General features: G+C 35.7%; 1 protein-coding gene across 7 annotated transcripts in view; it reads left to right on the forward strand.

Annotated features, from left to right (window-relative positions):
* Window positions 1-27,117, forward strand: part of negr1 (neuronal growth regulator 1) — a 182,227-nt gene that overhangs the window by 66,054 nt on the left and 89,056 nt on the right. For 5 of the 7 annotated variants that reach the window (XM_051897967.1, XM_051897968.1, XM_051897972.1 and 2 more), the window contains exons 5-6: window positions 5,597-5,717; window positions 11,553-11,701. In XM_051897967.1, the coding sequence (XP_051753927.1) occupies window positions 5,597-5,717; window positions 11,553-11,701 (270 nt within the window). Of the gene's footprint in view, window positions 1-5,596; window positions 5,718-11,552; window positions 11,702-24,552; window positions 24,595-27,117 lie in introns of all 7 variants that reach the window. The other 2 variants (XM_051897969.1, XM_051897970.1) reach the window with 1 other exon arrangement.

Raw genomic sequence — 27,117 nt, forward strand, 5'->3', positions numbered from 1 at the left:
GGACAGATGCAGAGGTTTGTTAGATACGAGAAGTTAGCTGTGTGGATATATATCAGAGCCAGCTTCTCTTGTGCTATTAGGCAGCCTGCCAAGGCATGCCAATAGCTTATAATACAGCACAAATCTCAGTGATGAATGACACAGACAGATACATACCATATCTCACCCTCAGCAGATTTCAGCCGCTCTCAAATCTCTGTTTTTATGTGCAAAACACATAAGCTGAATTAACTTGAAATCCACTTGTGTAACCACCAATATGGAGGTGTTTTTTGCAGATTTGAAGCATGTACACACATAACAGACGCATAGATGTTTCTAGTAAATGCACACTTGGATTCTCTCACGTTGGCTCTATATGTAGATAATTTTCTGATTCTGCCTCTGAATGCCGTATTATAGCATCCAAATCCATTTAAAGTAAGCTCACACTGATTAACGGGCCAGAGGAGGTGTGAAATATTGCAACTACATCCAAACTGAAATGTCAGGTAGTGTGGCAAATGTTTGAAGTGAACAGAGCTAGAGATTCTGTTTTCTGTTAAAGACTGAACTTGCCATCACAAATACGGACACTTTCATGCTACCTGACTGACACCTGATTTGAATTGCCAAAATCTTTTTCTCTGCAGAGACCGGTGGTTCTAAATATGCATTTGCATATTGTGAATTGTAGGGCTGCACGATATTGAAGAAAAATGTGATATGCGATAACTTGTTAAATAATGCTACATTCAATATGCAATACCATAATGCTTTAAGTGTGTAAAATAAATGTAAATCATATTTAATGTCCCTTAAAATTCATCTTTGATCACCAAAATGACATATTTAAATGTGACTCTGTACCACAAAACCAGTCGTAAGTCGCACGGGTATATTTGTAGCAAGAGCCAACAATATACTGTATGGGTCAAAATTATCCAAAAATATATATGCCAAAAATCATTAGGATATTAAGTAAAGATCATGTTCCATGAAGATATTTTGTAAATGTTCTATCGTAATTATATCAAAAATATATTTTTGTAAGTAATATGCGTTGCTAATGACTCCCTTTTGTCTCGCTCTAAGAGCCAATAGTAACTGAAACCAAGTAGGTACCACAATAATTCTTTTTGCATACAAAATCAGAGACTTTACACATTCAGATCATGCCTCCAACATGCTCTTGTTGCATTATTTTCACTTTCTAATGAGTCTGCACAAATTGATTTTACAACAAAAACAGCGCACAGGCGCCAACTGTAAACAAATATGTCGATTTCACGTGGCGATTTGCTCATAACTTCATGAAAATTGCACAGATCATAGATCATGGTACAGCATAATTTACAGCCGATTCTTGCGATTAAAATGAGCCCAAAACCAACATAATCCATTGTGGCGGTCACGAGATATTACTCACGGAATGATGTAACATAGTGGTTCCCAAACCTGTCCTGGAGGACCCCCAGCACTGCACATTTTGGATGTCTCTTTCATCTATAACATCTGATTCAACTCATGAGCTCATTAGTAGAGATTGCAAGACCTGAAGTAGGTGTGTCAGATAAGGGCGACATACAAAATGTGCAGTGCTGGGGGTCCTTCAGGACAGGTTTAGGAGCCACTGATGTAACATATTTGGCTAAATATATGTCTCTCGTCTTTCCGGGATGCAATGTGTTATCCAGTGTTCCCGGAACTGTCCATGCTTGTTTCCAACGTGGAATAACACAAAATAGGTATCATTTTAAAGCTTAGAAACTTGGCTTTTTAATGCAGCTAATGCATTTTGATCAACTCTTAATGAGTGCTGAGTAGTCTCTATAAACCGCAGTGTACCGCCCGCCGGCGCCACCTAGCAACGAAAACATTAATAATATATATTTGTTTGATTTTCTCAGCAGTTTTCTCAATATTTTGATTTTTTTGCACCCTCAGATTCCAGATTTTCGAATAGTTGTATCTCGACCAAATATTGTGCTATCCTAACAAACCATACATCAATGGAAAGCTTAGTTATTCAGCTTTCAGATGCTGTAACAATCTCAATTTAAAAAAATTGACCCTTAAGACTGGTTTTGTGGTTTTGTTTCTTGTGAAAAAAAAATGCTTCATGCCTTAAAATAGTTAGAATGTAACTCTACCTTGCCTCATTTAATATGCGCGGGTCAATTATAATGCAAATTAGCCTCACCTCCACTTGCTCACGCCAGCTCAGAGATCCACTCGGTCAACTTACTCAGGTAAACACTCTTTACAACATCGGACACATAACAGTAATTAATATGATTAGCCTTTTGCTTGACTGTGTTATCAAACAGCTAATAATGTGTTGCTAATGTTACACAAACCATGTTCCCGTTCGCCATGTCAGAGTCAGACAGCTGCCTTCTAACAATCAGTATCCTTACAAACGCTTTGAACAACTCAGAACATCGGTGAAGAAAGGCAAATACTTCATCATCACATCGTAATATAGTACATCATACACCCGCTATATTAATAAATCTACACGATTTTTCATATCAACAGAAAAATATGCCGGGATAACCTCGTTTCTCTCGAGACTCCCCTGCTAGTTTGCTGTTAATGATATGCTAAAGCCCGCCAGCACGTTGACGTGATTGGTTACTAGGTAGTTTGTGACGTCACAGACACCAGCGATTTCAAACTGTGGGTTTGAGACTGTCTTTAGATCACTACAGTTTTAAGGAGAGAATATTCAGCAATGATGTTGACATGAATTTGCACATGGTTTGTCTTAAAGCATATTAAAAACACCACAAAGAACATTAAAAACTTGATTTTCACCACAGGGGATCTTTAAATATATTTAAAAACTAATAATTATATAAAAACCAACAGTTTCTATTTGTGAGAAGAAAGCATCCCTACAAATTCTGAAAGCAAAAAGCAGTGTTTTACTGTAGCATTACATAAAAAGTAAGTGTCATTTTAACGTCAGGGTAAACCAGGGGATTTAGGGTTTCAGGTAAGCCTACATTAGATTTATTTAATGACAGAAATTGAATAATCAAATGTAAAAAATAAAACACTGCTTAGTCTTCTCTGTATGAATCAAATATATACTGATACTTATTAAAGCTACAAAAGGCACAAAAGCCGAGGCACAACCCATGTAAAGATGATAATTCCGGAAATAACTGCAATTGCAGGTTTCAAACAGAGATGGCGATAAAGAGGCAAAACTTACGGACTGCAGCTTTAAGCACACAGACGGAACCAGGTTTATTAGGCTGCTATCACTTTAAGAATTGCACAGATCCAATATTTTGTTACACATGCGTTTTCTTTCTCAAATGTTTAGTTCACTTAAGACATAACCGTGTGTATTTGGCCATATAAGCTATAATATATTTTATTATATATTCATTACATTTATTGTATACATGCCAAGTGCAGAATAATCTAAACATTCTTGCACAGAATTGGATGTTAACAAATTATCAAATAACTAGGCTTTTTTTTTTTTTTAGCAAATTCAGTATCATGTGCCTACTTTTCACTATCTAACCCTTCCTCTTCTTTTCATTGAATATCATGTTTCATTCCGACATGCATCAGATTACGGGAGTAAAATGGGTTTTGAACGGAACTTTTATTTTAAATTCTCTGCATTCTCAGCCTTGTCCTTTCTACACACATATATTATAGGCTCAGCAGCCATTTGTCCTCGCCTTTGTCATCAGCAATGTGTTCCTTTAATCTCTTATTTTATGTTATCCTTATATCTTATGCTAGCGTGCTTCTGTGAGGCTCAAGTTATGTAATGCTCCCTAGGCATTTTCATGGGCTGATGCCTGTACTGTAAATGCATGATCCAGCCAAAGCACAAGATTCATCCGTTGCCACTTTTTGGATCAGACAGAATTCTCTTCCAACATATGCCAAAACTCTGCATTCAAGCAGTGTTGATGTGTCACCGCTATTTTCATACCTTCCCAGGAGATTGTGCAGTGAAGAAATGATGAGCAGCACAGTATCACAGAACAGAATATCTCAACGCAGTGATTACAGTGATGGATATCCATATTCTTTATACACGGTTATACAACCATGAAAACCTGGATATTTTAACATTTTGATTTCTAGGCTTGATTAAAAACATTTCTTTAGTGAATATTATTTAATTCAAGTAACTGATACCTAACATACAAATAGGAATCCATCTAGGAATCCCTGTTTAAAAATTATTTTCTACTATGAAGGTCATGAAACAGTCAATTTTTTTTTTTTTTTTTTAATTTTGAAATACTATAGTTTTTTTTTTTTTTATCTAATCTTCAGTGACTAATGTTTCTCCCTCACAATGAGTAATTAACTATAAAAATAGTAAGATTTTTTTCCCCCTCACAATTACTGTTTGATGCTTTGATTTTTTAAATGTTGTAAATTAGTTTTCCTGATATGTGAAATTTGATTTTTCCTCCTCACACTTAGTGTTAGATGTTTTGATTTTTTTAATTATGCAAATTAGTTTTCCTGATATGTGAAATGAGAGAAACTGTCACATTTGTGTACAGTGTAGGGAAGCTCATGGCTTTATATTTGTTAAATGATGTGACATATCAGCGTGAAGTTACTATGGGAGCCCAAGTCTAAGAATGTCATTCTAAAAAAATCACTTGTTACTGTTCTCACCACAATAGTGGAAATTTCTTTTCAGCACTCAGATAACATGAAACGGATAACACAGAAGGTCTAGAGAACTTCATACCTTCAACTGAGGGGCTATAGAAGAGAATGTCAAAAATTCACTCAGGAAAAAATAGTCTGAACACAGACCTCAATAACTTGCAGGTGATTTTCAAAGAACGAGTTGCCTGGAATATAAATGTCCCCCACTCAAATTCAGACATAGCAAGTAATTTAACGCTAGCTAGAAAGACATAAGTGGATCACCTGCTTGAAGGGAGTTATTTTCTGATTTTTTTCATATCGTGTTCAACTTAGTATTCAGTACAGGCCTGCTTTATTTGTGTGTATATTAAGTATGGTGTTATTTCTTTCATAGCCTTTTTCTATATGTCCTTTTGAGTTTGTACACATGTCATTCTAGTAGCTTACTCTGTTTACTCGTGCTGTAAGAAATAATATACAATGAAGATTTATGTATGATAAACATTTCTCTTTTCCACTAAGAGAGGTTGTTGCTTATTGACTAGCTGAAAAATAAAAATTCAGCCTGTAGTTAAAGCTTGCTCACCGACGCCGCTAGAGAGATTTACACTGCATTTGTGAACATGAAAGGACCCTCATTTTACATTCACATATTCAGAGAACCTTCCTCAGCTCCCCAGCCTTTGAACAGCCATTAAACAATTTATCACTGAGCAGTTAATTTCTTTTCTCCAACCCTTGGGATGAATGGTATTTCTCAACATTGCACCCATAAGATTTACACATGTTGACCACTCTGAATCTTGTTGCTAATTCATTTCTGCCTCTTTCACACGACTGTAAATGAAAACTTTGCGTTTTCGAAGGCTTTTCCTCTGAGGCTCGGAGGGTTAGTTTATTTGAGTTTGCTTATTATGTGTGTTCACTCTTGCCCTAAATAACGTTGGTTTTTATTTTCTTTCTGTAGTTCCTCCAGCAATCCATGAGATGAAAAGTCACGGGGTTCGACCCGGTCAGATTGCCCTGCTGAGATGTGAGGCAGCAGCTGTCCCCTCTCCAGTCTTTGAGTGGTACAAGGGAGAGAAAAGGTAAAACCAAGAGTGATAGATGATAAAAGCCTTCATTTCATTAGCTTAGCTGTACAGTGATCATTTATCATACATTATGCATGTTAAGTGAGTTTTTGTGATTTAGCATGCTCACCACAGAGAAGAGTCCACTTTTTGTGTCAAAGTGTGCCTATTTTGAGCAGTATTCATTTGCAGTCACTACATTTGTTGAATCCACAGAATAATTACTGTACAATCAAACTGTACACCAGTTTTGAGAATTTTGCCTAAGGTTTAATCACTGAAAGTTGATCTAAAGCTGAATTACAGTCTTTAGTAGTATTAGTTTAATAGCTATGGATCTGCAGCTTATCAAATATTACAAAGTGTCTTATTAAAGAGTCTTAATTTCGAAAGATAGTCACTCTTGGCACAGCATAAGCTCATGAAAATCACTTTCGCAACTTAACCGTCATTTTTAACTTTTAATTAAAGTCCTACACTTCTGGCAAAAATAATCTAACTTTCTAAAAGAGCTCTGAAGCAAAATGCACCATTTGAACAATATGAAAAGATGTCTTGGCTGATCAGTCAGCATTATGTATTATTTTAAGAGTTGGTTTAAATATATTAACAATTTATTAGAGTTTTTGGAGGGCACAATTTATTTTTCATGCCCAAAAAAGTACTAAAATGATGACTTTTCAGAAGGAAATCCTTGTGTTTACAAAGCATTGAAGGAATAGTTTGCTTTGGTTTAGGCTTTAGTTCTGTGAAAATGAAATGTCAAATCAGATTCATCTTTAACTCTTCAGCTGTCATGACACTCAGTATGCTTCTAGTTTTCTGTCAACTATGAACAAGTATCAGCACTTAATGTGACTTTCTCTTTTTGCAGTATAATGATGGCTACAGATGGTTAAGTAGATGTAAGGGAGATAAGACCAATCACAATTCAATATGCAAATGAATGCAAGAAAGAATGCCAATTGCAATTAAGTATGCAAATATTCATCACTGTCAGCACACTGAAAAACACTGGCACACTGCTAACTGTTCCAATTTATTGCCGTTTCGACCTCTTTCTGGAAGAGTCAGTGTTTTGTTTTTTAGGGTTTTTGTTGTTTTCAGTGAACATTTTGTGGCTGTGCACCAGCATTTTTTTATACTGTACTGTAGATGTGTATATATTATCTCCAATTCTTTCACAGTGGAAGATTTTCAGAATTTAATTTAAAATTTCAAAAAGTATACTTCTATAAAAAATAATAGTAGAGAGGCTGAAATTACTTGCTTAATAAATGGCAGAAATCTGTGTAGGTGAATAAAAATGTTTGAGGAATGATTCTATGATTTACTTTAACATTTGATTGTTTAAAAGCAGCCAAATTAATGAAATGTGATGGAATGTGATGATAAAATGAATAAATAAATCAGAGGTTTACCTAAAAAAGTCATCTAATATAATTTCCTTTGATATAAGTCTACTTCTGAACACACAATTTTTATACAGTCACGTTAAACTAGAAATAGGTACAAACCTACTGTATGTTAGGAAAATCCATCTATCTTAACCCTGCATTTTAATTGTATGTTTGTATAACCTCATCACTAGTAAAGAGCATTCCAAGTCTTCGCACCAATCAGTGTTGACTCAAGTGGTGGTTCTTGAATTTAAATACCAAATTACCCCATTACCCATCATTTACCCACTCTTGCTGAGTACGATCTGAATCAGCAGTTCACACTGTGCTAATTGTAATTATAGGCTTCACTCGATTTATTCAAATTGCAAAGGAGGCTTATTGGCATTGGGTCTGTACTCTGCTTAATCTAAGGCTTTACATCGAACATTGTTGCTATAAACTGTCTGTTTTACTGTATTTGTCTGAATGTGCAGACTCAATGCTGAACTAATGGCAGTGAGGTGCAGGAAAACAGTGAAAGAGAAACCATTCAAATAATACTGAAGAAACCAAAAGAAATGATGCAGAGAATTCATAAACTAGTTTGGGTTTTTTTAAGATAATCATGAAAAGTGATAATCATATTTTTATGAAGTAGATATATTCTTATAAATGTAAAGGTAGTTGGTAATCTCAAAATGAGGTTCTTTTGTGATGGAAAGCACTTGTGAAATTGCGACTCCCTAAAGCATTTTGTTTTCCAGTTGCAACATGTAATTGCTTTTAAGTAGGGATGCACTGTTACACGGCCAATTATCTGTATCGGCTGATAAAAGCCTGTATCGGCCATCGACCAATTGTTTAAAAACAGCCAATGATCAGTGCCTATTATATCCTGTCAATCAAAAGGGGTGGAAAAATGTGTCAGACTGCAACTCATACTATGTGTGAAGAAAATCTCTTGTGTTAAATTTAGTGCTGTCAAAGTGAATGCGACAATAATGCATTAACAGTTAAAAAAAAATAGCAACGTTAAAGCAGGCTCTATTTGACCCTATGAATCACCCTTAGTTCAAGCCAGGGTTGCCAGGTCTGCATTTTTTCCCTACACCAAACATTATTTGTATCCTGCCTCCCATCCAATAATTGCAAAGAGCTTCGTGCTTTTGTTACTTCTGATAAGAAACAGTGTCAGCTTTCGAATTCTGTCCATTTTATCACAAAATTCAAACAATATATGGCCTTCTGATGGTCTTAAATGTGATGCGCTTTAGTTTAAGCGGCATCACGGAGCGTGAGTCTTTTCTTCCACTTTGATACAAGTTGTAGCGCAATAAAGTATGCATGAACATTAAAGCATAGCCGGAAATCGCAGGGGGTTTCAAAAAATATCATTAAAAACCACGCTGTGTATTGTAAATAATATAATGATATATACTTAAAATAATTGTGTAAGTATTAAAACAATACAAATGCAAATGGGGCAAACATTTTGAGTCCCCCCTCCCTTGCCTCACAGTGCTTTGGTCCACTGCCTGCTTTCCTCTACCTCACCTACACACACGGTGGGAGAGAACCAGGGTTACGGTTTACCCGAACAATTGGGCTATTTTAAAAATGCAGTCACTGGAAAAAATTACAGAGTTTGCGTTTTTTTTACTACTTTCATGATGTACCACGGCCGCCAAAAAGTTTATCTGTAGACAAAGAAAATGAAAAAGGATGCTTTTACTAATGTGTATTATCCTTGTAATGAATAAGTGGCAACCTAAGGATGGAGGAGGGATGTATGTTTAATGTCACAAACTATTACCTGACTTTCACCCACAGCAGAAATGAACGTGACTACAGCCAAAGCATGTTGCTTACTGCATGTTCTGCTTGTCTCTGTGTGAATGAATGGCGTTGTTTCGTCTACTACACAAACTCAAACACACGTGACGCTTGTGTTACATGAACTTCAGTCACTTCAGAGTTTTCTTTCACCATTTCATTTGGAAAAACACGACAAACCGCCAAAATAACTCGGCGATAAGCCTATGGGTGAACTGATATTAGGCTAATATTTTAGATCTACCGCTGTGTTGAGTTTTGCTCAATAGTGGCAGATCAGTGGGCTTGCTGCAGTTGAATATAGTAAGAGACGTTCTGTGCCCCAGACGAAATCTAAAATACTATGTGGAGGACGCAAGTTAATTTAATAATTAGAATATGACCGCGTGGTGAACCTATGAACCTAACTCGTATTTAAACTATCGCTTTTTGTTGTTGGCCAGATAAAATGACAGAAAAAGAAAACCGGACATAAATTAGCTGTATTATTTGTGTCCCCTTCATAAATTACTATTGAGAAATTTTGTTTATTGTCCCCTCTAACTGTTAGACGAAATTTACGCCCCTGGTTTAAAGATACAGTACAACTTACCGAAATGTATCATGTCTCATGTACAATCATGTGTCACTTAACGTTGCATTTACCTCAGGTGTTAAAAAACACTAGATAGGAGCTTATTTACTGTTAATTAAATTTGTATGTTTGAATAAATTTGTCATGAAGATTTTTATGAAAGCTATCTTATGTGCAACTGAATTGTATACATACATTGTGTATTATATATGGGTGTATTATATCTGAAAATAAATAGCAGTTGAATGTAATAGCTCTGTTGTTAATTTAAACCTTTAATATTATAGTAATGTACTAAATGAGAGGGTTCCCTGTATAGTTTACAGCATTAGTTGGGAGAGATTTTTTTTGTCCTTAAGAAAATCAAAATATCAGTATTGGTATCGGCAGATATTCTGAATAATCAACTATCGTTATCGGTGGAAATTTAGTATGGGTGCATCTCTACTTGTAAGTAAAAACAGATTCTGAACAGAATGGTATATCAGTAAGGTGATTCTGAATAGATTTTATAATGTTTTTGTGTATAATATCCTATAATACAGTGGTAGCAATGGTCTTTTGTTTTAAGAAAAGTTTTTGTTCTTATTTAAGTAAGTGTCAGCAGGAGACAAGCTACTTGAGAGTTGGGGGACAAAAGGTCAGCACATCGCTTTACCTGTGAGAGTAACATGGATGACCCAGAGTCAGGACTCTCAAGAGCAACTGCTGCTGAACTTTAGACCTTGACAAAGCTACAAGCCATGTGCAAATTTTTCTGCTTCTGATTTTCCTTTTGGCAATTCCCTTAGGACCAGGGACAATTGTAACATTTTTTACATTTTCCTTTATAACACAGCCTACCATATATCTACCTGCCATCTTTTGGTGTAAGAAACATTAATATGTGTCAAAAACAAAAAACTTAGATGTGTAACATGAAAGATATTCACAAGAAATCAATGTTATCCTCCGTAACAGTGTGATGCCTCAAAGGAACAATATTACTTTTTTAATATTTATCTATATCTTTAAATAGTTTTCACCTTTATTTTTGTGCTAATTCCTTTAGTTTTTAGGAATTATTCATGTTTATCCCTTATGTTCTGACTTTATTGTCTTTCTGTTTGGGAGAAAATAGCTTAGTTTCAGAATGATCATTTTATTTTCCCTTCAAGTTCTTTTTTTATGTTCTTTTTAAAATCCAGTTAGATATAATTTAAACTGATCATCTGTTCTAACATAAAGTAGGCATTTAAAAAGAAAAGAAGACTGTTCTCCAGAATAATAATTTAGTTAAATAGTTTTGACCATAGAAAAAAACAATAAAACAAAAAGTACAGTAAAGTACAAAAAAAAGAGAATTAAATCAAAACAGACAAAATGGTTTATATCTACAGTACAGTATGTCAGTATGTAATATACTTAATATACTGTGTGTGTGTGTGTGTGTGTGTGTGTGTGTGTGTGTGTGTGTGTGTGTGTGTCTATGAAGACTTCAGATGCAAAAGCCTCTAAGTGCCGTCTGAAATTTCTTTTAAAATGAGCATTTTTATCACGCTCGTTTGTTTAGGTTCAGTTATTTCACTTTATTGGCAATTAATAGGTCCTTTTTCATTGCCATTAAAGTGAAATAACTGAACATAAACATACAAGCTTGATAAAAATGCTCATTTTATAAGAAAACTCCAGTCGGCACTTAGAGGCTTTTGAAGTCTTCATATATATATATATAACTGCAAGTAACACATTGAAATAAAGATGAAATTGTGAAGTACGACGACTGAAATTGTATTTTCTTGTAAAATGTACTCCACTAATCTTTTATTCACAACTTCAAAAAAAAAACATTTTTTACAATGTAGCGTTTGTCTTGCACAATTTTAATCAACCATTTTTTGCAGTTCACTTCAAATTAATTTTTAAAAGTACATATATCCCGTGTAGTCTCTCTGCATGTATAAATGAAAAGAGAAAGTGCTGTTAAAATAGTTTTTGATGGATGGATTATTACCATGTCATACTGTGGCACGCTGGTGTCACTGCTTGACATGTCACGTCAACTGATGGTCTTATTTTCAGGATTAACATGGGCCAAGGAATAGACATCAAGAACCTCAGCTCCAGATCAGTTCTCACAGTCAAGAACATGACACAGGATCGCTATGGCAACTACACCTGTGTGGCCGCCAACAGGTTGGGAACAGCCAACGCCAGTGTGCCTCTGATTCGTAAGTAACAAGCTTTACCCCCTGGTTAATTCTTGTTGTGCTGGTAGTTGCTTTTTTTCACATATAGTCATCACAGAGCTCCACTGAGAAAACACAATGTTTTCGCCAATCTTTAATACATATGTTGCAGAGGAGAAATGAGAGAAGATGGTACTCAAATAGGTCATTGTTTTTGAGCCTGAAGTTTTCTGTGAAGCATTTTCAAAGAGCTATCGCACTTAAAAATGAGATGCAATTTCTTTGAGAGGTCTGTTTGAAATGCTTAGTGTTTTTCTGATTCAGTGGTCGCTGAGTCAATAATAAAAGTAAGTGGGCTAACAAGATAAACAAATGAAAAAAAAACCAACAACAACAAAAAATAGTGCTAGTCTTAAAAGTGGCAGATGGAAAAGTTGAGTCCCTTGCTTTCAAATGAAGCATATCAAAGGCCCAGCTGAGATGAAAATTCCAGTATCTTTCACGTTCTACTGAAGACCGACAGTCTGTGATGCGGGAAACCCAGAATAGACCAGAAAGCTGCATCTTCTCCTCCCACCAGAGTTACTTCGTTCTTATTTTCCTCATCGCTAATGAAAAGGAAACCTACCCTACTGTGCCCCTAATGAGAAATGGCAAGCAATTCCTCCACAACACACACATCTCCACATCTGTAGAGATTGCAAATGCAAGAGCTGGTCATCGTTGCCTGGGCCTAAATTGCTGTTATAATATTGGTCAATAAGTATTGATGAAGCAAAGGTGGATTCAGGGACACATTAATATTTAATGGAGGACCTCAACCTCAGAGACAAGGTGTGGAGTACTAATCAAAGTGCAGTGTTTGATTTTCTACTCAGCATGAAGAAACCTATCATTTTGCTCTATTTTTAGCCCAGCGTATGATTTCCGCCCTCATATTTTATACCTAGTATCGATTGAAAGTGTTTCTTAGATTATTCCCACAGATTTGTTTTGTTGTCTCTGCATCCCAGACATGCAGTATCTCCAGTCGACCACTATAGTCACAGAATTAACTACTTTCCCCCTATGGAACCGGCTGGGTCATTTACTGTACTGTATGCCTGCCAACATCAAGGTGATTGAGTGCTTTTGGCGTCTACAAAGAGTATTTAGCATAGTGAAATGCTCTTTAATAGCAGAGATGAGCTCCCATTAGAGGTCCTCTGTGACAAGGTGAAAGTAAGGGAGGTAAAGGCCATTATTCCATTTCGCTAGGATGTTTAGGTAGGACTTGCATGTCAAAATTCATTGTTTTTGGATGAAATGAGGGATTGATTTGACATTTTCGTTTTTTTAAAGGGATAGTTCACCCAAAACCAAAAATTTGGTCATCATTTTCTCACCTTTATTTTGTTCCAAACCTGTATGCATTTCATGACTCATTGGGATCCAATGTTGTCTTGGACACCAATGACTTTCTTTTTCTGAAACATGCTTCAGAATATCTTCTTTTGTATTCTGCTGAAGACAAAATGTCTAACAGGTTTGGGATGACATGACATGAGGATGAATACACACTGACAGAATTTTTTGATGAACTATCTCCAAAATGAATCCTCAAAACAGGCATTTTCATTGTCACTATATCTACACTGGCCCAATATTACCGCTAAAAGAGAGCTGGCACACGAGTCTAGACTCCATTAGTTCTTCATTGGCCTGAATATTTTATTTCTCATTGTTTTATGCTTCACGTAAAGTGTATGTTTGAATGTAATCCTTAACAGCAGAAATAGAATGTTAACTGACATTATGCTTAAGAGATTAAATTTTCATTAAGAAAAAGTGCACTTTCATGAAACGTTGGCGTTGGCATGCACTCTGCTAATGACGTTAGAATCAGATACACTCAGAGATCGAACCACATGTTTAAAACTGCATTATTCAAGCCTTACCAATTGCCAAATGACCCCAATATAGCTAATGGCCTTGGTTGCAATTGTCAGAGACAGATTCTTTTCTGTAGATAAAAAATGCATGTCAAAGCAACACACTCAGTCAGTCTTTGTTTTCCTAATGTCTCAATAGGAATTCATTAGTGTGAAAGATATTAACTCTCAAGGATGAGTTTAGCACATACTAGTAATTGATTATAATGAAAATAATCTCACAGAATGCTGATTTTTAGTGCATACAACTGGGATAAATGATTGCTTAAATTGATAAACAGCCATGAGTTTCCCAGCATCATACTATGCTGTCACTTTATTGTAGTTCTGTTGTATTTAATTTGATATTTTTCCTTCAGTGAACACACATTCTCATACGTGACAATGTAAACTTGCGGTTTTGTGAGGTAACAAATGTCTGGCAGTTAGTTGTGTCTCTTTTGTTTGATTTCTAAAACCTTCCTGACCATTGTCTCCAAACACCAGTTCATTGATCAGACTCTTTTGGAAAATAAAAATTAGCAGGCACTGGGCAAAGTGCTCAATTTCACAAACAGGTTAAGTCTTTTTAGTGTTGCATTGAGAAAAATTGGTGATGCGTTGCACATATGATACGAATTAGATTGACTTGACATTTACGTGGCTCTTTCCCCATTACTCACTGTCATCACATTTGATTGGACTTTTGGCCCCTTTGCACCTGGCATTAAAGTGCGTTTTCGGTGATCGGATCCCAATCGGATAGCATTTGACCACATTGAATACACATTGTGATCGGATCACTGAAACCACATTTTGAACATGATCCGGGACAGCTATAACTATGCAACTATCACAAAAACGTCTGTGGCAAAAGCTCTTTTTGTCTTACCAAGTGCTGTGTTGTGGCTTTTTGTCTTGATTTTTATTCTGTTTTACACTGTGGTTTTACGATCTGGTCACCCAATTTAATGAACAATATCCCATGAATTGTTCCACTGCACTACACTTGAAATCTCTCATTTCTCTGCCCAAATCCTCACTCTCTCCCAATCTGTTTTTGTGTGGGTGCTTTAAAACTTTATTTTCCATCCTTTTCCTCATTTCTAATCCCTATTACCATCCTTTACTGTAGGGAGTGTTTAAAAAGCAGACAAATGGAATAGACCAAAGGCCTTTTTTTAAATCTGCGAGCAGAAAAAAAATGCAGTTAACGCAACCTACCCTCTAATGTAATGCATTGAATGCACGGTAATGTAAATCATACTATCCGGATACCAAGTGAATGTTAACGGCAGGTGTAAAGGGGGCCAATGCGTCCTTTACATTCCATTTATGTGGGTCTACATCACTTTTTGTTATGTAGTTGAACAACTAACTGTTCACTTTGCATTTGCTGTCTGTTTTGCTTTGTTCTCAGGTTGTTAATCTGAAAAGTATATATGTGTAATAAAACTTTCATGTCATGCATATTGCTAAATGCAGCATATTTTTATAGAAACAATGATATGTAAATGTGTTAACACGGCCTAGCTTTCTCTTGTTATGTCTTACGTAACATAAACAAGTTTGTATGTGTGAGGTAAATGTGTCTTGCACGTTGTCTCAAGCAAGGTACATTGTGAACCTGCTGTTTTAATACCTGGTGTGTTTTCCTGTCTGAGCTTTTCTGCAACTCTTTCTTCTACATTTTGCTGTCCCGACTGTAAGGCGCAATGCTGAGAAGCAAAGATTTTGTTGTCCTTAATTGGCAGATTTCGTCTGGTCTGTAATCCAAGCTATCTTTCCCTCCTCATTTTTGCTTATAGCACAGTGTAGGCTTTGCCGAATAATCTCCTCCAACCTGTCATTGGAGTATGACTAAAACACTCATAGCCCGAAGAAGCTCTCAGCCTTTTTTGATAAAGCCTCAACATCTTCAGCCGGCACCAGCTAATGGAAGCCTCGTTCATTTGCCATGCCTATCAATCACAACCTCAGTGTCATCTTTTCATACTTTCTTGTTTCTTGTTGTCCCGGTTTTCTTTTACCGCTCTTACAGAATTGTGTCGGATGATGTTGTCGTGGTTACCATACTGTGACCCTGTCTGAGTCACAGGGCGGAGGCATAAAAAAGGGATGAAATGGAAGGTGAACTAGAACAGAAGATATGATGTCAATTTATTCTCATGAATATCGTTTTTCTCCAGGCTGGGAAACTCATGCATTCATCTTGCCATTCAGCCAGCCCTCCTGATCCTATTCTTATTTCCCCATCAATCATATATCAGGTTGCATTCCCCCACAAGCACCTCTACATGCACTGTAAAGAACTGCCAAATACAGACTGGGTACAATTTATACTGATACATTTAAGTGCTGTGTTAAGTGCCCATGGATTATGAATCTGATTGGCTGGTATATGCACCATGTTATTCCAGTTCTTCTGAATAAATTTCAAACAAACTTCTAGACAACACTAATGTAGTCTTACATAGCCAAACATTTGAATACGGCATAAAGTCCGGTCCACATTGCAACTATTCTGGAGAACACTGGCATGTAAATTGACTAAACACGTTTTGTTTGTGTCAAAGTATAACACTGTTTGCAACATTCTCCATAATAGCTAAAAAAAAGTAAACAAACAAACAAACAAAACTAAAAATGGAAGCAAATTATGTGATCAGCCTGGTCAAAAATAAGAAGCAATTATTTCAAAGACAAAAATAAGCTCAATATTAGGGTTGCGCGATATATATTGAAATTATCGAAATATCGCAAATTTTAATAGACTGGGCACACGACTGTTACATACGTGTAACTTGCTTGACATTAAAAAGAGTTATTAAGCGCAATAAGCTACGGAAAACTCATTGCGGTACTCACGCAGTGTGACACACACAAGAAATGCGCGCACAGAAAGCTGCCTCTCAGGCAGCGTGTGATCCCGAATTCAGCTCTCTTTTGCGCCTTATTACACTCGAACGGTCAAAAACACACAGTTATATCAAAATGCCTGTCTTGGGGAGTATTCATGTAAACACAGTCGCTTATGTCTTAAGTGAACGTATACAGTTGGGAAAGAAATCGGATGTGTGTCAATAGAATCCGTGCATTAGGTCTTAAAGTGACAGCAGCCTAATACAGTATACCTGCTGCTGTCTGTCAGACAACACAAGAAAAGAGAAAATCACTCACTGCTCTTGACTGAATACATTTTGTAGCTTTAATATGAATCAATGTATATTTAATTCTTGTGAGGACTATGCAGTGTTTTAGTTTTACATTTGATTATTCAGTTTCTGTATTGTTTTTACTTGAACGCTACTGTGAAATAGATATAATGTAGGCCTACTGAAAAACTTACAGCACTGTTTATTTTATTTGTATATCTATATATTATTGTATTTGTCCGATTGTTTGTAATTTGCACCTTTGTTCTTATTTTTTGTGCTTATTATTTAAATAAAAATACACTTTACAAAAAGGTTCATTAGTTAACATTAGTAACTAATAATGAATTGCACATATACAGCATTTATGAATCTTTGTTAATGTTAATTTCAGCATTTACTAATACATTATTAAAATCTTGTTAACATTAGTTAATGCACTGTGAACTAACATGAACAATGAACAACTGTATTTCCATTAACTAATGTTAATGAAGATTAGTAAATACAGTAACAAATGTATTGCTCATGGTTAGTTCATGTTAGTTAATACATTAACTAATGTTTAACTAATGAACCTTATTGTAAAGTGTTACCAAAATAACTAATTGTCCACCCTTAGTTTCAGGTGTTTTTGTTTACCTGGATGTTCTTGATGTTAAGTTTTCAGGTTGATAGAACTATATATTACCAAGTTGAGCAAAGAGTTGTTGGTATTTAAATAGGCTAGTTTTGTTGTTGTTGTTGTTGTTGTTGTTGTTGTTAAAATGACATTGTCAGATTTGTGACATTACTTTTTATGTAATGCTAAAACACTGCTGTTCACTTTCAGAAGTTGTAGTGATGCTTTCTTTTCCCAGAAAAAAATGTGAAACATATATATTGGTTATATCATGTTTTTTAATATATTTAAGTATACTTTAAATTGATTTTACACACTTAAAGCAACATTCGTCTCGCATATCAAATATTGCATTATTTAACAAGTTAACGCATATTGCATACACTGTCGTGCAACCCTACAGTTCTACTCATGAATATCAAGTTTACTTGCTGCTAAGTGCCTCAAACAAAACTCTGGAATATCTTTCAGTTTTGATTCCAGTAGCTTTGCAAACTTTGGTAAATCCGGTGATTTGATCTCCCTAAAAAGCGCTTATTGTATCAGCCTTGTAAACTCGACTTTGTGCCCTTAGTCCCAGAAGCTACATAACACCAGCCAATCAGATTAGGGCTTGCCAGACTGAGAAAGTGCTTTCCAGTTTTTTTGTGCTTATGCGTCAGACAATCGGTGAACAAAGTGGACTGTGGATGTGCAGTCTGTGGCCGAGACTACAAATGTTATTACGTTAACCCATTTTGTAGCTGTTTTCTTGATGCACATACTGTATGAGCGATTGATGTTGTACTGCATTTGCTTGTTGAGGTTGCATTTTGTTGTCTTCATTTGCAGTGGTTTTGAAGCCCTAATCAAATTCAGTCCATCGTTGAAAAGGACAGCCGAACAGATGGACTGACATTTATCTTTCTCATTGACTTTTATCTTGTATTACAACAGTCATCATTTTGACATCTTAAAGGGTGCCGCCTTGCCATTTGTACGCTGAATGTGCAGCGAGCAAGTCCTTGAAAAATAAGGTGTTTGTGATGCAAAGAGTCTGTTTTGGCTATAAAACACCTCCTGTCCAATCATTAACGGAGACTGCGGTTAAAACCGCCTGGAGAAATAGGCAATCCTTGCGATGCGTCTGACCATGCGTGGAAGATAGAAGGTTTAGCCGTTCAAGGATGCAGCCAAATTTTTTCTTCATCAGTACTGTGCATTGTGCTTTAAATCCATCGTTAGGGGGTGGTGTAAAATAAACCAATTCATGCACAGCTCATAGTCTTGTTTTACTCTCAAAATGATCTAACAATGCACAGCAGATAGCACTCCACTTGTATCTTGGCAATATAGGTTTCTGTGAATTGTATAGAAGCTGGATGTTTCTCTCTTTGTGCCTTGCAAAGGAAAATGTTATTATAGAATGAAATGCAATTCCTCCCACCATGATGATGTTTTTTCCCTTGCAAGTGAGAACAGAGGTCATCCAGCGTACACATCAATCAGCTTTTATGTGGATGCAATGCAGGCTACTCCATTCCCCTATACAGTATACCTGAAGATTACACGTCATGCAATACTGTAATATAGAGACTGAGAGCTCCACATGGAAAGAAATTTCACAAATCACATTAAGGTATTCATCCAGTATTAACAGAGGGAGAAGAAATCTTTTTAGGGCTACAAGAAGAAAAAAAAGAATATAATGAGTAAGATGATCTTTGTTTCAAATGAACCATAGTTTTAGCAAAACTGGGATTCTTGACTAAAATTGCAATTTAGGCCAAATTTGCTAAGAGTGTGTAATTTTTAGCGCCATCTAGCGGCAAGGTTGCGAACTGCAACCAACGGCAGCTCACCCCTCCCTTTCGAAGCAAAATAGAGAAGCTACGGTGGCCGTCTGGCCGACACAAGTCAAAGATGCCGTCGTCTGAGACAGAAGAGAGTACGTTAGCCAGTCAAGCAATGAGGTTTCTTCTTACTTCTAACAAAGAACGGTCTCTGCTTCTAATAAACCAGACAACTACTACTACTACTACTACTTCTTCATGCGTATTCAACGTAGTGACGATGCAAGCTGCCTCTAAAAACACAAACGATTTTGAAGAAGAACATAGTTACGTATATTATAGTATTGCATTTTTGTCAATAGATCCTCCGAAATTTTACACATTGCACCTTTAAACATTAAACAAAATATTAATGATTAAAATATCTGAAAGGAAGCCAGGTATTTGTACCCAGATACTAAAGTATCAATACTAAAGATTTAGATGTTTTAAAGAAACAAGGAAATTCCTGATTATTTAGTTATGTAGTTATTTATGTATCTTACACTCTGAAATCTAGGAAAGTCAATATGAAAAATAATGTTATATTCTACATAATTAGAACTATGACAATCTAAACAAAATGTGAAATAATTGATTTAGATATGATTTTTTTTTTTTTTTTTTTTTACAAAAATTACAGCTATGGCACATAATCTATAATCACGTAAGCTATAATTCTAAAGTTAGTGTACTAGTTTTGTACCCAGGAGACAACAGTGTCATTGAAGAGCATGTTTGAGGTATGCGTAAGGTAAATATGACTTTTTTTATTGTCTGTCATTTGTAATTTTGTCAAATTATGTATAAAAATAATTGTAATTGTGTGTATGTGCATGAAACATAAAATGCTAGCTAATATTAGCCTTAGCAGGACAACGTTGTTGGCCATTTTATAACAAAAATATCCATCCATTCTTTTTCCCAACTGCTTGTCCAATTACCAAAGAAAAAAAATTAACTGTAATTTCCCCTATAAAATAAATTGGGCGTTGAGATGTGGTGAAAAATTACGGAAGCACTGAACCGCATGTTGGGGGAAAAAAATAAAAGAAAACTTATGGTGGGGAGGGAAAAAAAAGAAAACTTATTTCGTTATTTCGAGATATTAAGTCGTTATTTCGAGATATTAAGTCGTTATTTCGACATAAGTCATTATTACGTCATAATAAGTCGTTATTTTGAGATATCAAGTCGTTATTTCGAGATATTAAGTCGTTATTTTGACATAAGTCATTATTTCGATATATCTCGTTATTTCGTCGTAATAACTCAATTAAAATTTTAAATTAAAATGAAAGAATTTTCCTGTGGTGTATGTATACACTGTTGGACATTTTTAATGGACAAAGTACATAAACTAGTGAAAGTGTGTTTTAGGGGATTTTAATTTCTGAAATTCCACAGGGCCAAAGTTAGAAAGTAGAAAGAAACTCCTGGATGTACAAACCAAGGATGTATGTATCTATGTACAGCAATAGATCTATGAATAAATAACTGTGTTTGTTCATAATCTTTCAGTAAAACGTGACTCCACTTTTGCCTTTGCCTTCTCTGGTTTTATACCCTTTCTCTGATTTACAGTGAAATGTCAGTTTATTCCCAAAGTGTGCATTGTGCTGTCAGTGGTGATGATTGCTCCAGGTTGCATGCCTGTGCGCTTAACATGAACATCACCTGAAAGCGGTAACACACATCGCCTGTGTTTTTGCTTCATACACACACACTGTCTCAACCCTGCCCCTGAACCTGCGAACAGTAATGATGTGAACTGTCTCTAGGCGCTGTGATTTCAACTCCAGGGCTCTCAATTTAGCAAAGGGCTTACCAGAGAGAAGCCTCTGTTGAGGTCATTACACCCCTTAATCACAAAGTCACTGTTACTGTATGGAGTCACTGTAATGTTGATTTGAACAACAAAAGAGAAAGCACAGATTATGACTTTTTTTCATGTTCGGTTCATTTCTACTGTCACAAAGGATCTTGGAAGGGAATGATAATGTCTAGATGTTTTGATTGTGGCCTGAATCTTTTTTGTTTTCCTTTTTAAAAACAAATGATCAGTGTCTGTCACGCAACCACTTGTATATGTTGTCATAATTTGTTATTCATGTAATTTTATTGATAAAAGCTCATTAAAAGTTGATAAGGTGAGCAGAAATACACCAAAAAAGTATTTGGTTGCTTTTAGTATTTGAATGCCACTGCATGAGATAACAAAAAATTGAACCAAGTGGAAATTTGTTTAAAGAAAAATAGCACAAAGACCTTTTTTTCAGAAAAACTTTTCACAAAAGGAAGTTTGCTTGGTTTTAAACTATAAATAATAGATAGACTGTTCAATTTCTGGTGACATAAAGGGATAGTTCTTTCAAAAATAAAAATTTTGTCATAATTTATTCATTGTTCCAAACCTACAGTATATGCATTTCTTTCATCTGCGAAACAAAAGAATAGATTTTGAAGAACATTGGGGCTCATTGGTTTATATTGGGTTACATTGGACCCTTATGACTTTCATTATATGGAGAAAAAAAAAAACCTGAGAAATCTTCTTTTGTGTTCCAAAAATGAAAATTCTGTAATCATTTACTCACAGTCAAGTCGTTCCAAACCTGTATGCTTTTCTTTCTTCTGTGGACCATAAAAGGAGAAATTTTGAGAAATGGGATTTTTTTCCTCCATACAATGTCAATTGGTCGATTGGTAACCAAAACTGTTTGGTTACAGATATTATTCAGAATATCTTCTTTTGTGTTCTGCAGAAAAAAGAAAGTCATACCAGTTCGGAATACTCAGAATACTCATTAAAAGGGATAGTTCACCCATCTGATAGTTGAACAGATTTAATTTAGGCTTTTATTCACATATAAACATTGATCAGCGAACATAAACAGAAGCTCAACCGAACCTGCTTGATGCGCTAGAACAAACCTATTGCGGAAACTCAAACGTGCTGCGTAACACAAGAATGAACCTCTTTGGTTCTCGCACAAGTCAAGCAAACATGCTTGAGTTTCCGTTTACTGATGTGTGAGTTGATGAATGTTTATATGTGAATAAAAGCCTGAATTCAGTATGTTCATCATACTGTATAAAGCGATCGTGTCTCTTCAGAAAATTTGGACTAAACCGGTCAATTCATATGGATTAGTTTTACGATCTCTTCATGAACTTATTGAAGCGTCAAAGTTTTAGTTGCGTAGCTGTCTATGGAGGGACTGAAAGCTCTCAGATTTCATCAAAAAGATCTTCATTTGTGTTCTGAAGATGAACAAAAGTCTTAAGGTGATGATACACGGGACAACTTTTTGAGCAATGTTGCTTGGGGACTTTCCCATTGAGAATAAGCAACAAATTTCTATCTGGATACTTTAGATCGGTCGTGGGCAATTTTTTGAGATCCTCCAATCAAAATGCTAGCAGCCAATCACGTGACCGGCTTGGAGATTTCGGAAAAAAATCAAACAAGATGGTGGCATCTCAGCAGCAGGGGAGCGAAGAAAAGGAGCGTGACCTTATATATTTTTACGCTGATACTGTGTCAACCCAAAACAGGGAATTTACCTCATTTAATGCTTAAAGTACCAACAGTTGTCAAGTTTAATGTACGTAGGCTGTAATTTAGCCATCAAATGTTTCAGTTAAATACTAAAAAAAAACATTCTGTTTAACGTCTGCAATGGCGTAGGGCGTATGGTATTTGAAAGTAGCTTTTGACGCGATTAACCCGGGTTTGAATCCATCTTTTGCCAAACTCGCTTATCTCCCTTTTCCCATCACAAATCAGATCGGAAAGGCATTTATAATTAATACAAATGAAGAAAATATTTGAAAAGTTGAAATTAAGTGCCTAAGTGTTTAATAATAAAGTATTTATTTGGTTGGCAATAGATTTGCTCCTCTCAGATTGGTTGCTGCCAACTGTCCGTTGCCATAATTAGTCTCACCAAGTTGCCAGTTGACGGCAACATTGCCCATCAACATTCCTCAAAAAGTTACCCTGTGTATCATCACCTTTACAGGTGTGGAACGGCATGAGGGTGAGTAATTAATGACAGAATTTTCATTTTTGGGTGAACTAACCCTTTAATGGGTAAACTAACCCTTTAAGGTGCAGTCAGGCTAGAGTTTGTGATTCACTCACCTCCATTCAAGTGCATGTGAATGTGGGAGACTGGAAATGCAAGCACATGCAGAGAATTTCACCTTTTGATGTGTGTCGAAGTCTAAGTTTGGTGAACTCTGACCTATGAGTTCGCATAACGCAAGTAGAAGATCTAAACTGATGAATTTATGTCTTGGCTCAATACAAAGAATGCAAACTTCAAAGCTGCACGTTATGCATTATGCGTTGTTGCAGGAATGGTATATTTTAACAATTGAATTTTTATTAGAGATCTGTTAGAAGTATTTTTTTAAATGCTTGAAACCTTGTGTGACCTTTAGTCCAACATGTCCATAGTTAATGTGATGAACTACAACTCTGGTTACTCTACAAGAGCATTTGTGTGAACTTAGGGAGATTTGACTTCATACATCCACTAAAAATGACCAGCTGGTTAACAAGAATAGCAAAAATGGCTAGGAAAAATAAAGTTAACCACTTTTGTTTGCAGATACCACTTGGTTTGATATTTTGTGTAATGCAATGACATTCACACCTTTTTAAGTGTCCAAATACTTTTGCTTTCATTGGGCATGGATCCATTTTATATTTTTTATAATTTACTTTTTTTTTCATCAGCAGATGGAAAATGTGATAACAGAAGTGTTTCTGTATATCTCCCCCAGATCTAGACGTATCCCCCCAGTTAAGTTTTAATTACCATCAGTTAAGTAACTCACTGGAAAATATTGAGCCTATATGAGATTAAAAATGGATTGACATTAAAGTCCTGCTTTTAACATTTCCCAAAAAGGGAGCTGGGGCAATTGAGAGTATGATATCTATTAATAATATGAAAACTATATTACATCGTCATGATTAAATGACTGTCTGCTAGGTGCAAATTTAATTTCATGTGTTAATTGAACTGAGCTTCATTCCAGTCCATTGAATTGAGTGATGCTCAGAAGCTTCTAATTTGGAGTATCAAAGATCAGCGATCATAATATGATTTGAAACCGACTCCGTCAAAACCCTTCTGAACATAAAGACCGAACAAAACATGATTGAACGTTACGTTTTGATCAAGATGATCAACCTCAGCATGGGATTTGTTTTATTTTGTGGTTGAAAGGGCCCTTTTATTGCCCGCTGACCACAGAAGCGTTTTCACACCCCACTCTTCAGTCTTTGCATGTTTTTGTTCTCTTTTCCCTTCTTTTGGGTCTTCATTGTGTTAATAATATATAAATGTCCTCTTTTCCCTCTCCCCTTCTTTTCCTGTAGCAATTATTGAACCCACAACAACTAGTGCTGTCTCAAGTCCAGGTCAGTATATGTCACATGCTGTTCGCAGCTCAGTAAGGGATCCGAAATGCTGCACTAACCAAAAATGACCTCTTCCTCATTGCAATTTCTTCTTCTCTCGATTGGCCAGGATGCCTGCTGGCGTTCAGCTTTGTGTGTCGTCACTTTAATTTTTTTTTTCTAGGGCTGTCAATCGGTTGTTTGTTTGCTTTTTGGTTTTTAATCAAATTAATCACATTATATGTTGATTAATTCATCACATATGAATGTTTGCTGAAAAGGTAGTTGTAGCCATGATTCAGCTCCTAAAAAAGTAGTTTAGAACCTAAATATAGATTTGCATTTACATTAAACAATGATACATTTTATTTACATATAATGTTTTTATGTATTTTATTACAACGCTATTTATTAAACCAACACAACCATTCAAAAGTTTGGGGTCTGTAAAATTCTTAAATGTTTTTTAAATAAGTCTCTTATGTTCTCCAAGGCTGTATACAGTATTGTGAAACATTATTACAATTTTAAATAACTGTTTTCTATTTTAATATATTTTAAAATGTAATTGAATCCTATAATGGTAAAATCTGAACTTTTAGCAGCTATAATGGTGCTCAAGAAACATTTCTTATTATTAACAGTGTTGAAAACCATTGCGCTGATTAATATTATTGTGGAAACAATAAAACTGTTATTAGGATTCTTTAATGAACAGAAAGTTCAAAAGAACAGCATTTATTTTAAATACAGTAGAAATCTTTTATATTATAAATGTGTTTACTGTCACTTTTGATCAATTGAATGCATCCTTGCTGAATAAAAGTATTATTTTCTAAAAAAGAAAAAAAAAAGTCTTATAGACCCTAAACTTTTGAGTGGTAGTTTAAATTTCTAGTATATATTATTTTTTAACAGTTTTGGCTGTTTAAAGGGTTAGTTCACCCAAAAATGAAAATTATGTCATTTATTACTCACCCTCATGTCGTTCTACACCCGTAAGACCTTCGTTTATCTTCGGAACACAAATTAAGATATTTTTGATGAAATCAGATGGCTCAGTGAGGCCTCTATTGCCAGCAATGTCACCAAACCTCTCAAGATCCAGAAAGGTACTCAAAACATATTTAAAACAATTCATGTGAGTACAGTGGTTCAACCTTAATATTATAAAGCGATGAGAATACTTTTTGTGTGCCAAAAAACAAAATAACGACTTTTCAACAATATCTAGTGATGGCCGATTTCAAAACACTTCTTCGAAGCTTTACGAATCTTTTGTTTCGAATCAGTTGTTCGGAGCACCAAAGTCACGTAATTTCAGCTGTTTGGCAGTTTGATACGCAATCCAAATCACTGATTCGGTATAATATTAAGGTAGAACCACTGTACTCACATGAACTGTTTTAAATATGTTTTGAGTACCTTTCTGGATCTTGAGAAGTTCGGTGACATTGCTGGCAATAGAGGCCTCACTGAGCCATTGGATTTCATCAAAAATATCTTTATTTGTGTTCTGAAGATGTCAGAACGGGTGTAGAATGACATGAGGGTGAGTAATAAATGACATTATTTTCATTTTTGGGTGAAGTAACCCTTTAAATTGCTTACTCCAGATGCTCGTACTTTCAGCTCACTCATTGGTTCTCTCATTACGAGTTGGCGAGCATTTTACCTGGATCATTTTGAGTCTGATATGTCCAAAACAGATGGTTCTCAGTTCAATGAGTTGTAGACTCGAGAACCACCTGGACTGATTCAGATTTGTGAACCAGTTCAATTAAATCTTTTACAAAAGATCCAAATCAAAATAATGATTTGTTAGCAAATTAAACATTACTAAAAAGTAGATCAACTACAACATGTTAGGGCCGTTCACAAAAGAAGCATTTTTTTTTCATTGCGTTATTTTCTTTATAATTAATCACTTTAAATTAAAAAACTGTTTAATTGACAGCCCTAAATTTTCACTTTATTTCTTTGTGTTTCTTTGTGTTTTATTTCTTTAACTTGTGGCATTGCACAGTACAGCACTGACACCCCTCTGAGCGAGCACTGTGGCGTTATGGTGGGCACTGTCATGTGTAGCGCTGGGGCGAGTGGCTTTCCTAAACGCTGACTGCTTCTCTCTGGCTTCCTCATTCTCTGCTTTAGTGCGACTGCATGAAGGGCGGGATATTGATAATACGCCTCCTCGACTTCTCTCTTTTATTTGTTGTCTGCCATTTTCTCTTCCTGAGCAGCAACTGATTCCGCCGTCTCTAAACGTCTCTCACTATCTATAGCGTCGCTGTGTTTTCACTGTTGTGCTCCTTACTGAAATCACAGACCATGATATTCTCTTACTGGGGGAACGTGGAGTGTGTGTTGGGGGGGAGGGGGGTGTTGTGTGTATTAAAGGGATAGTTCACCCAAAAAAGACAATTCTGTCATTATTTACTCACCTTCATGTTGTTTCAAACACATATGGCATTTTTTCTTTCTTATATCACAAAAGGAAAAATTTCCAAAGAATTGCACTGACCGTTGTTGGATATAAATCAC

Source organism: Ctenopharyngodon idella, chromosome 6 (genome assembly GCF_019924925.1).
Source record: "Ctenopharyngodon idella isolate HZGC_01 chromosome 6, HZGC01, whole genome shotgun sequence".
NCBI lineage: Eukaryota > Metazoa > Chordata > Actinopteri > Cypriniformes > Xenocyprididae > Ctenopharyngodon > Ctenopharyngodon idella.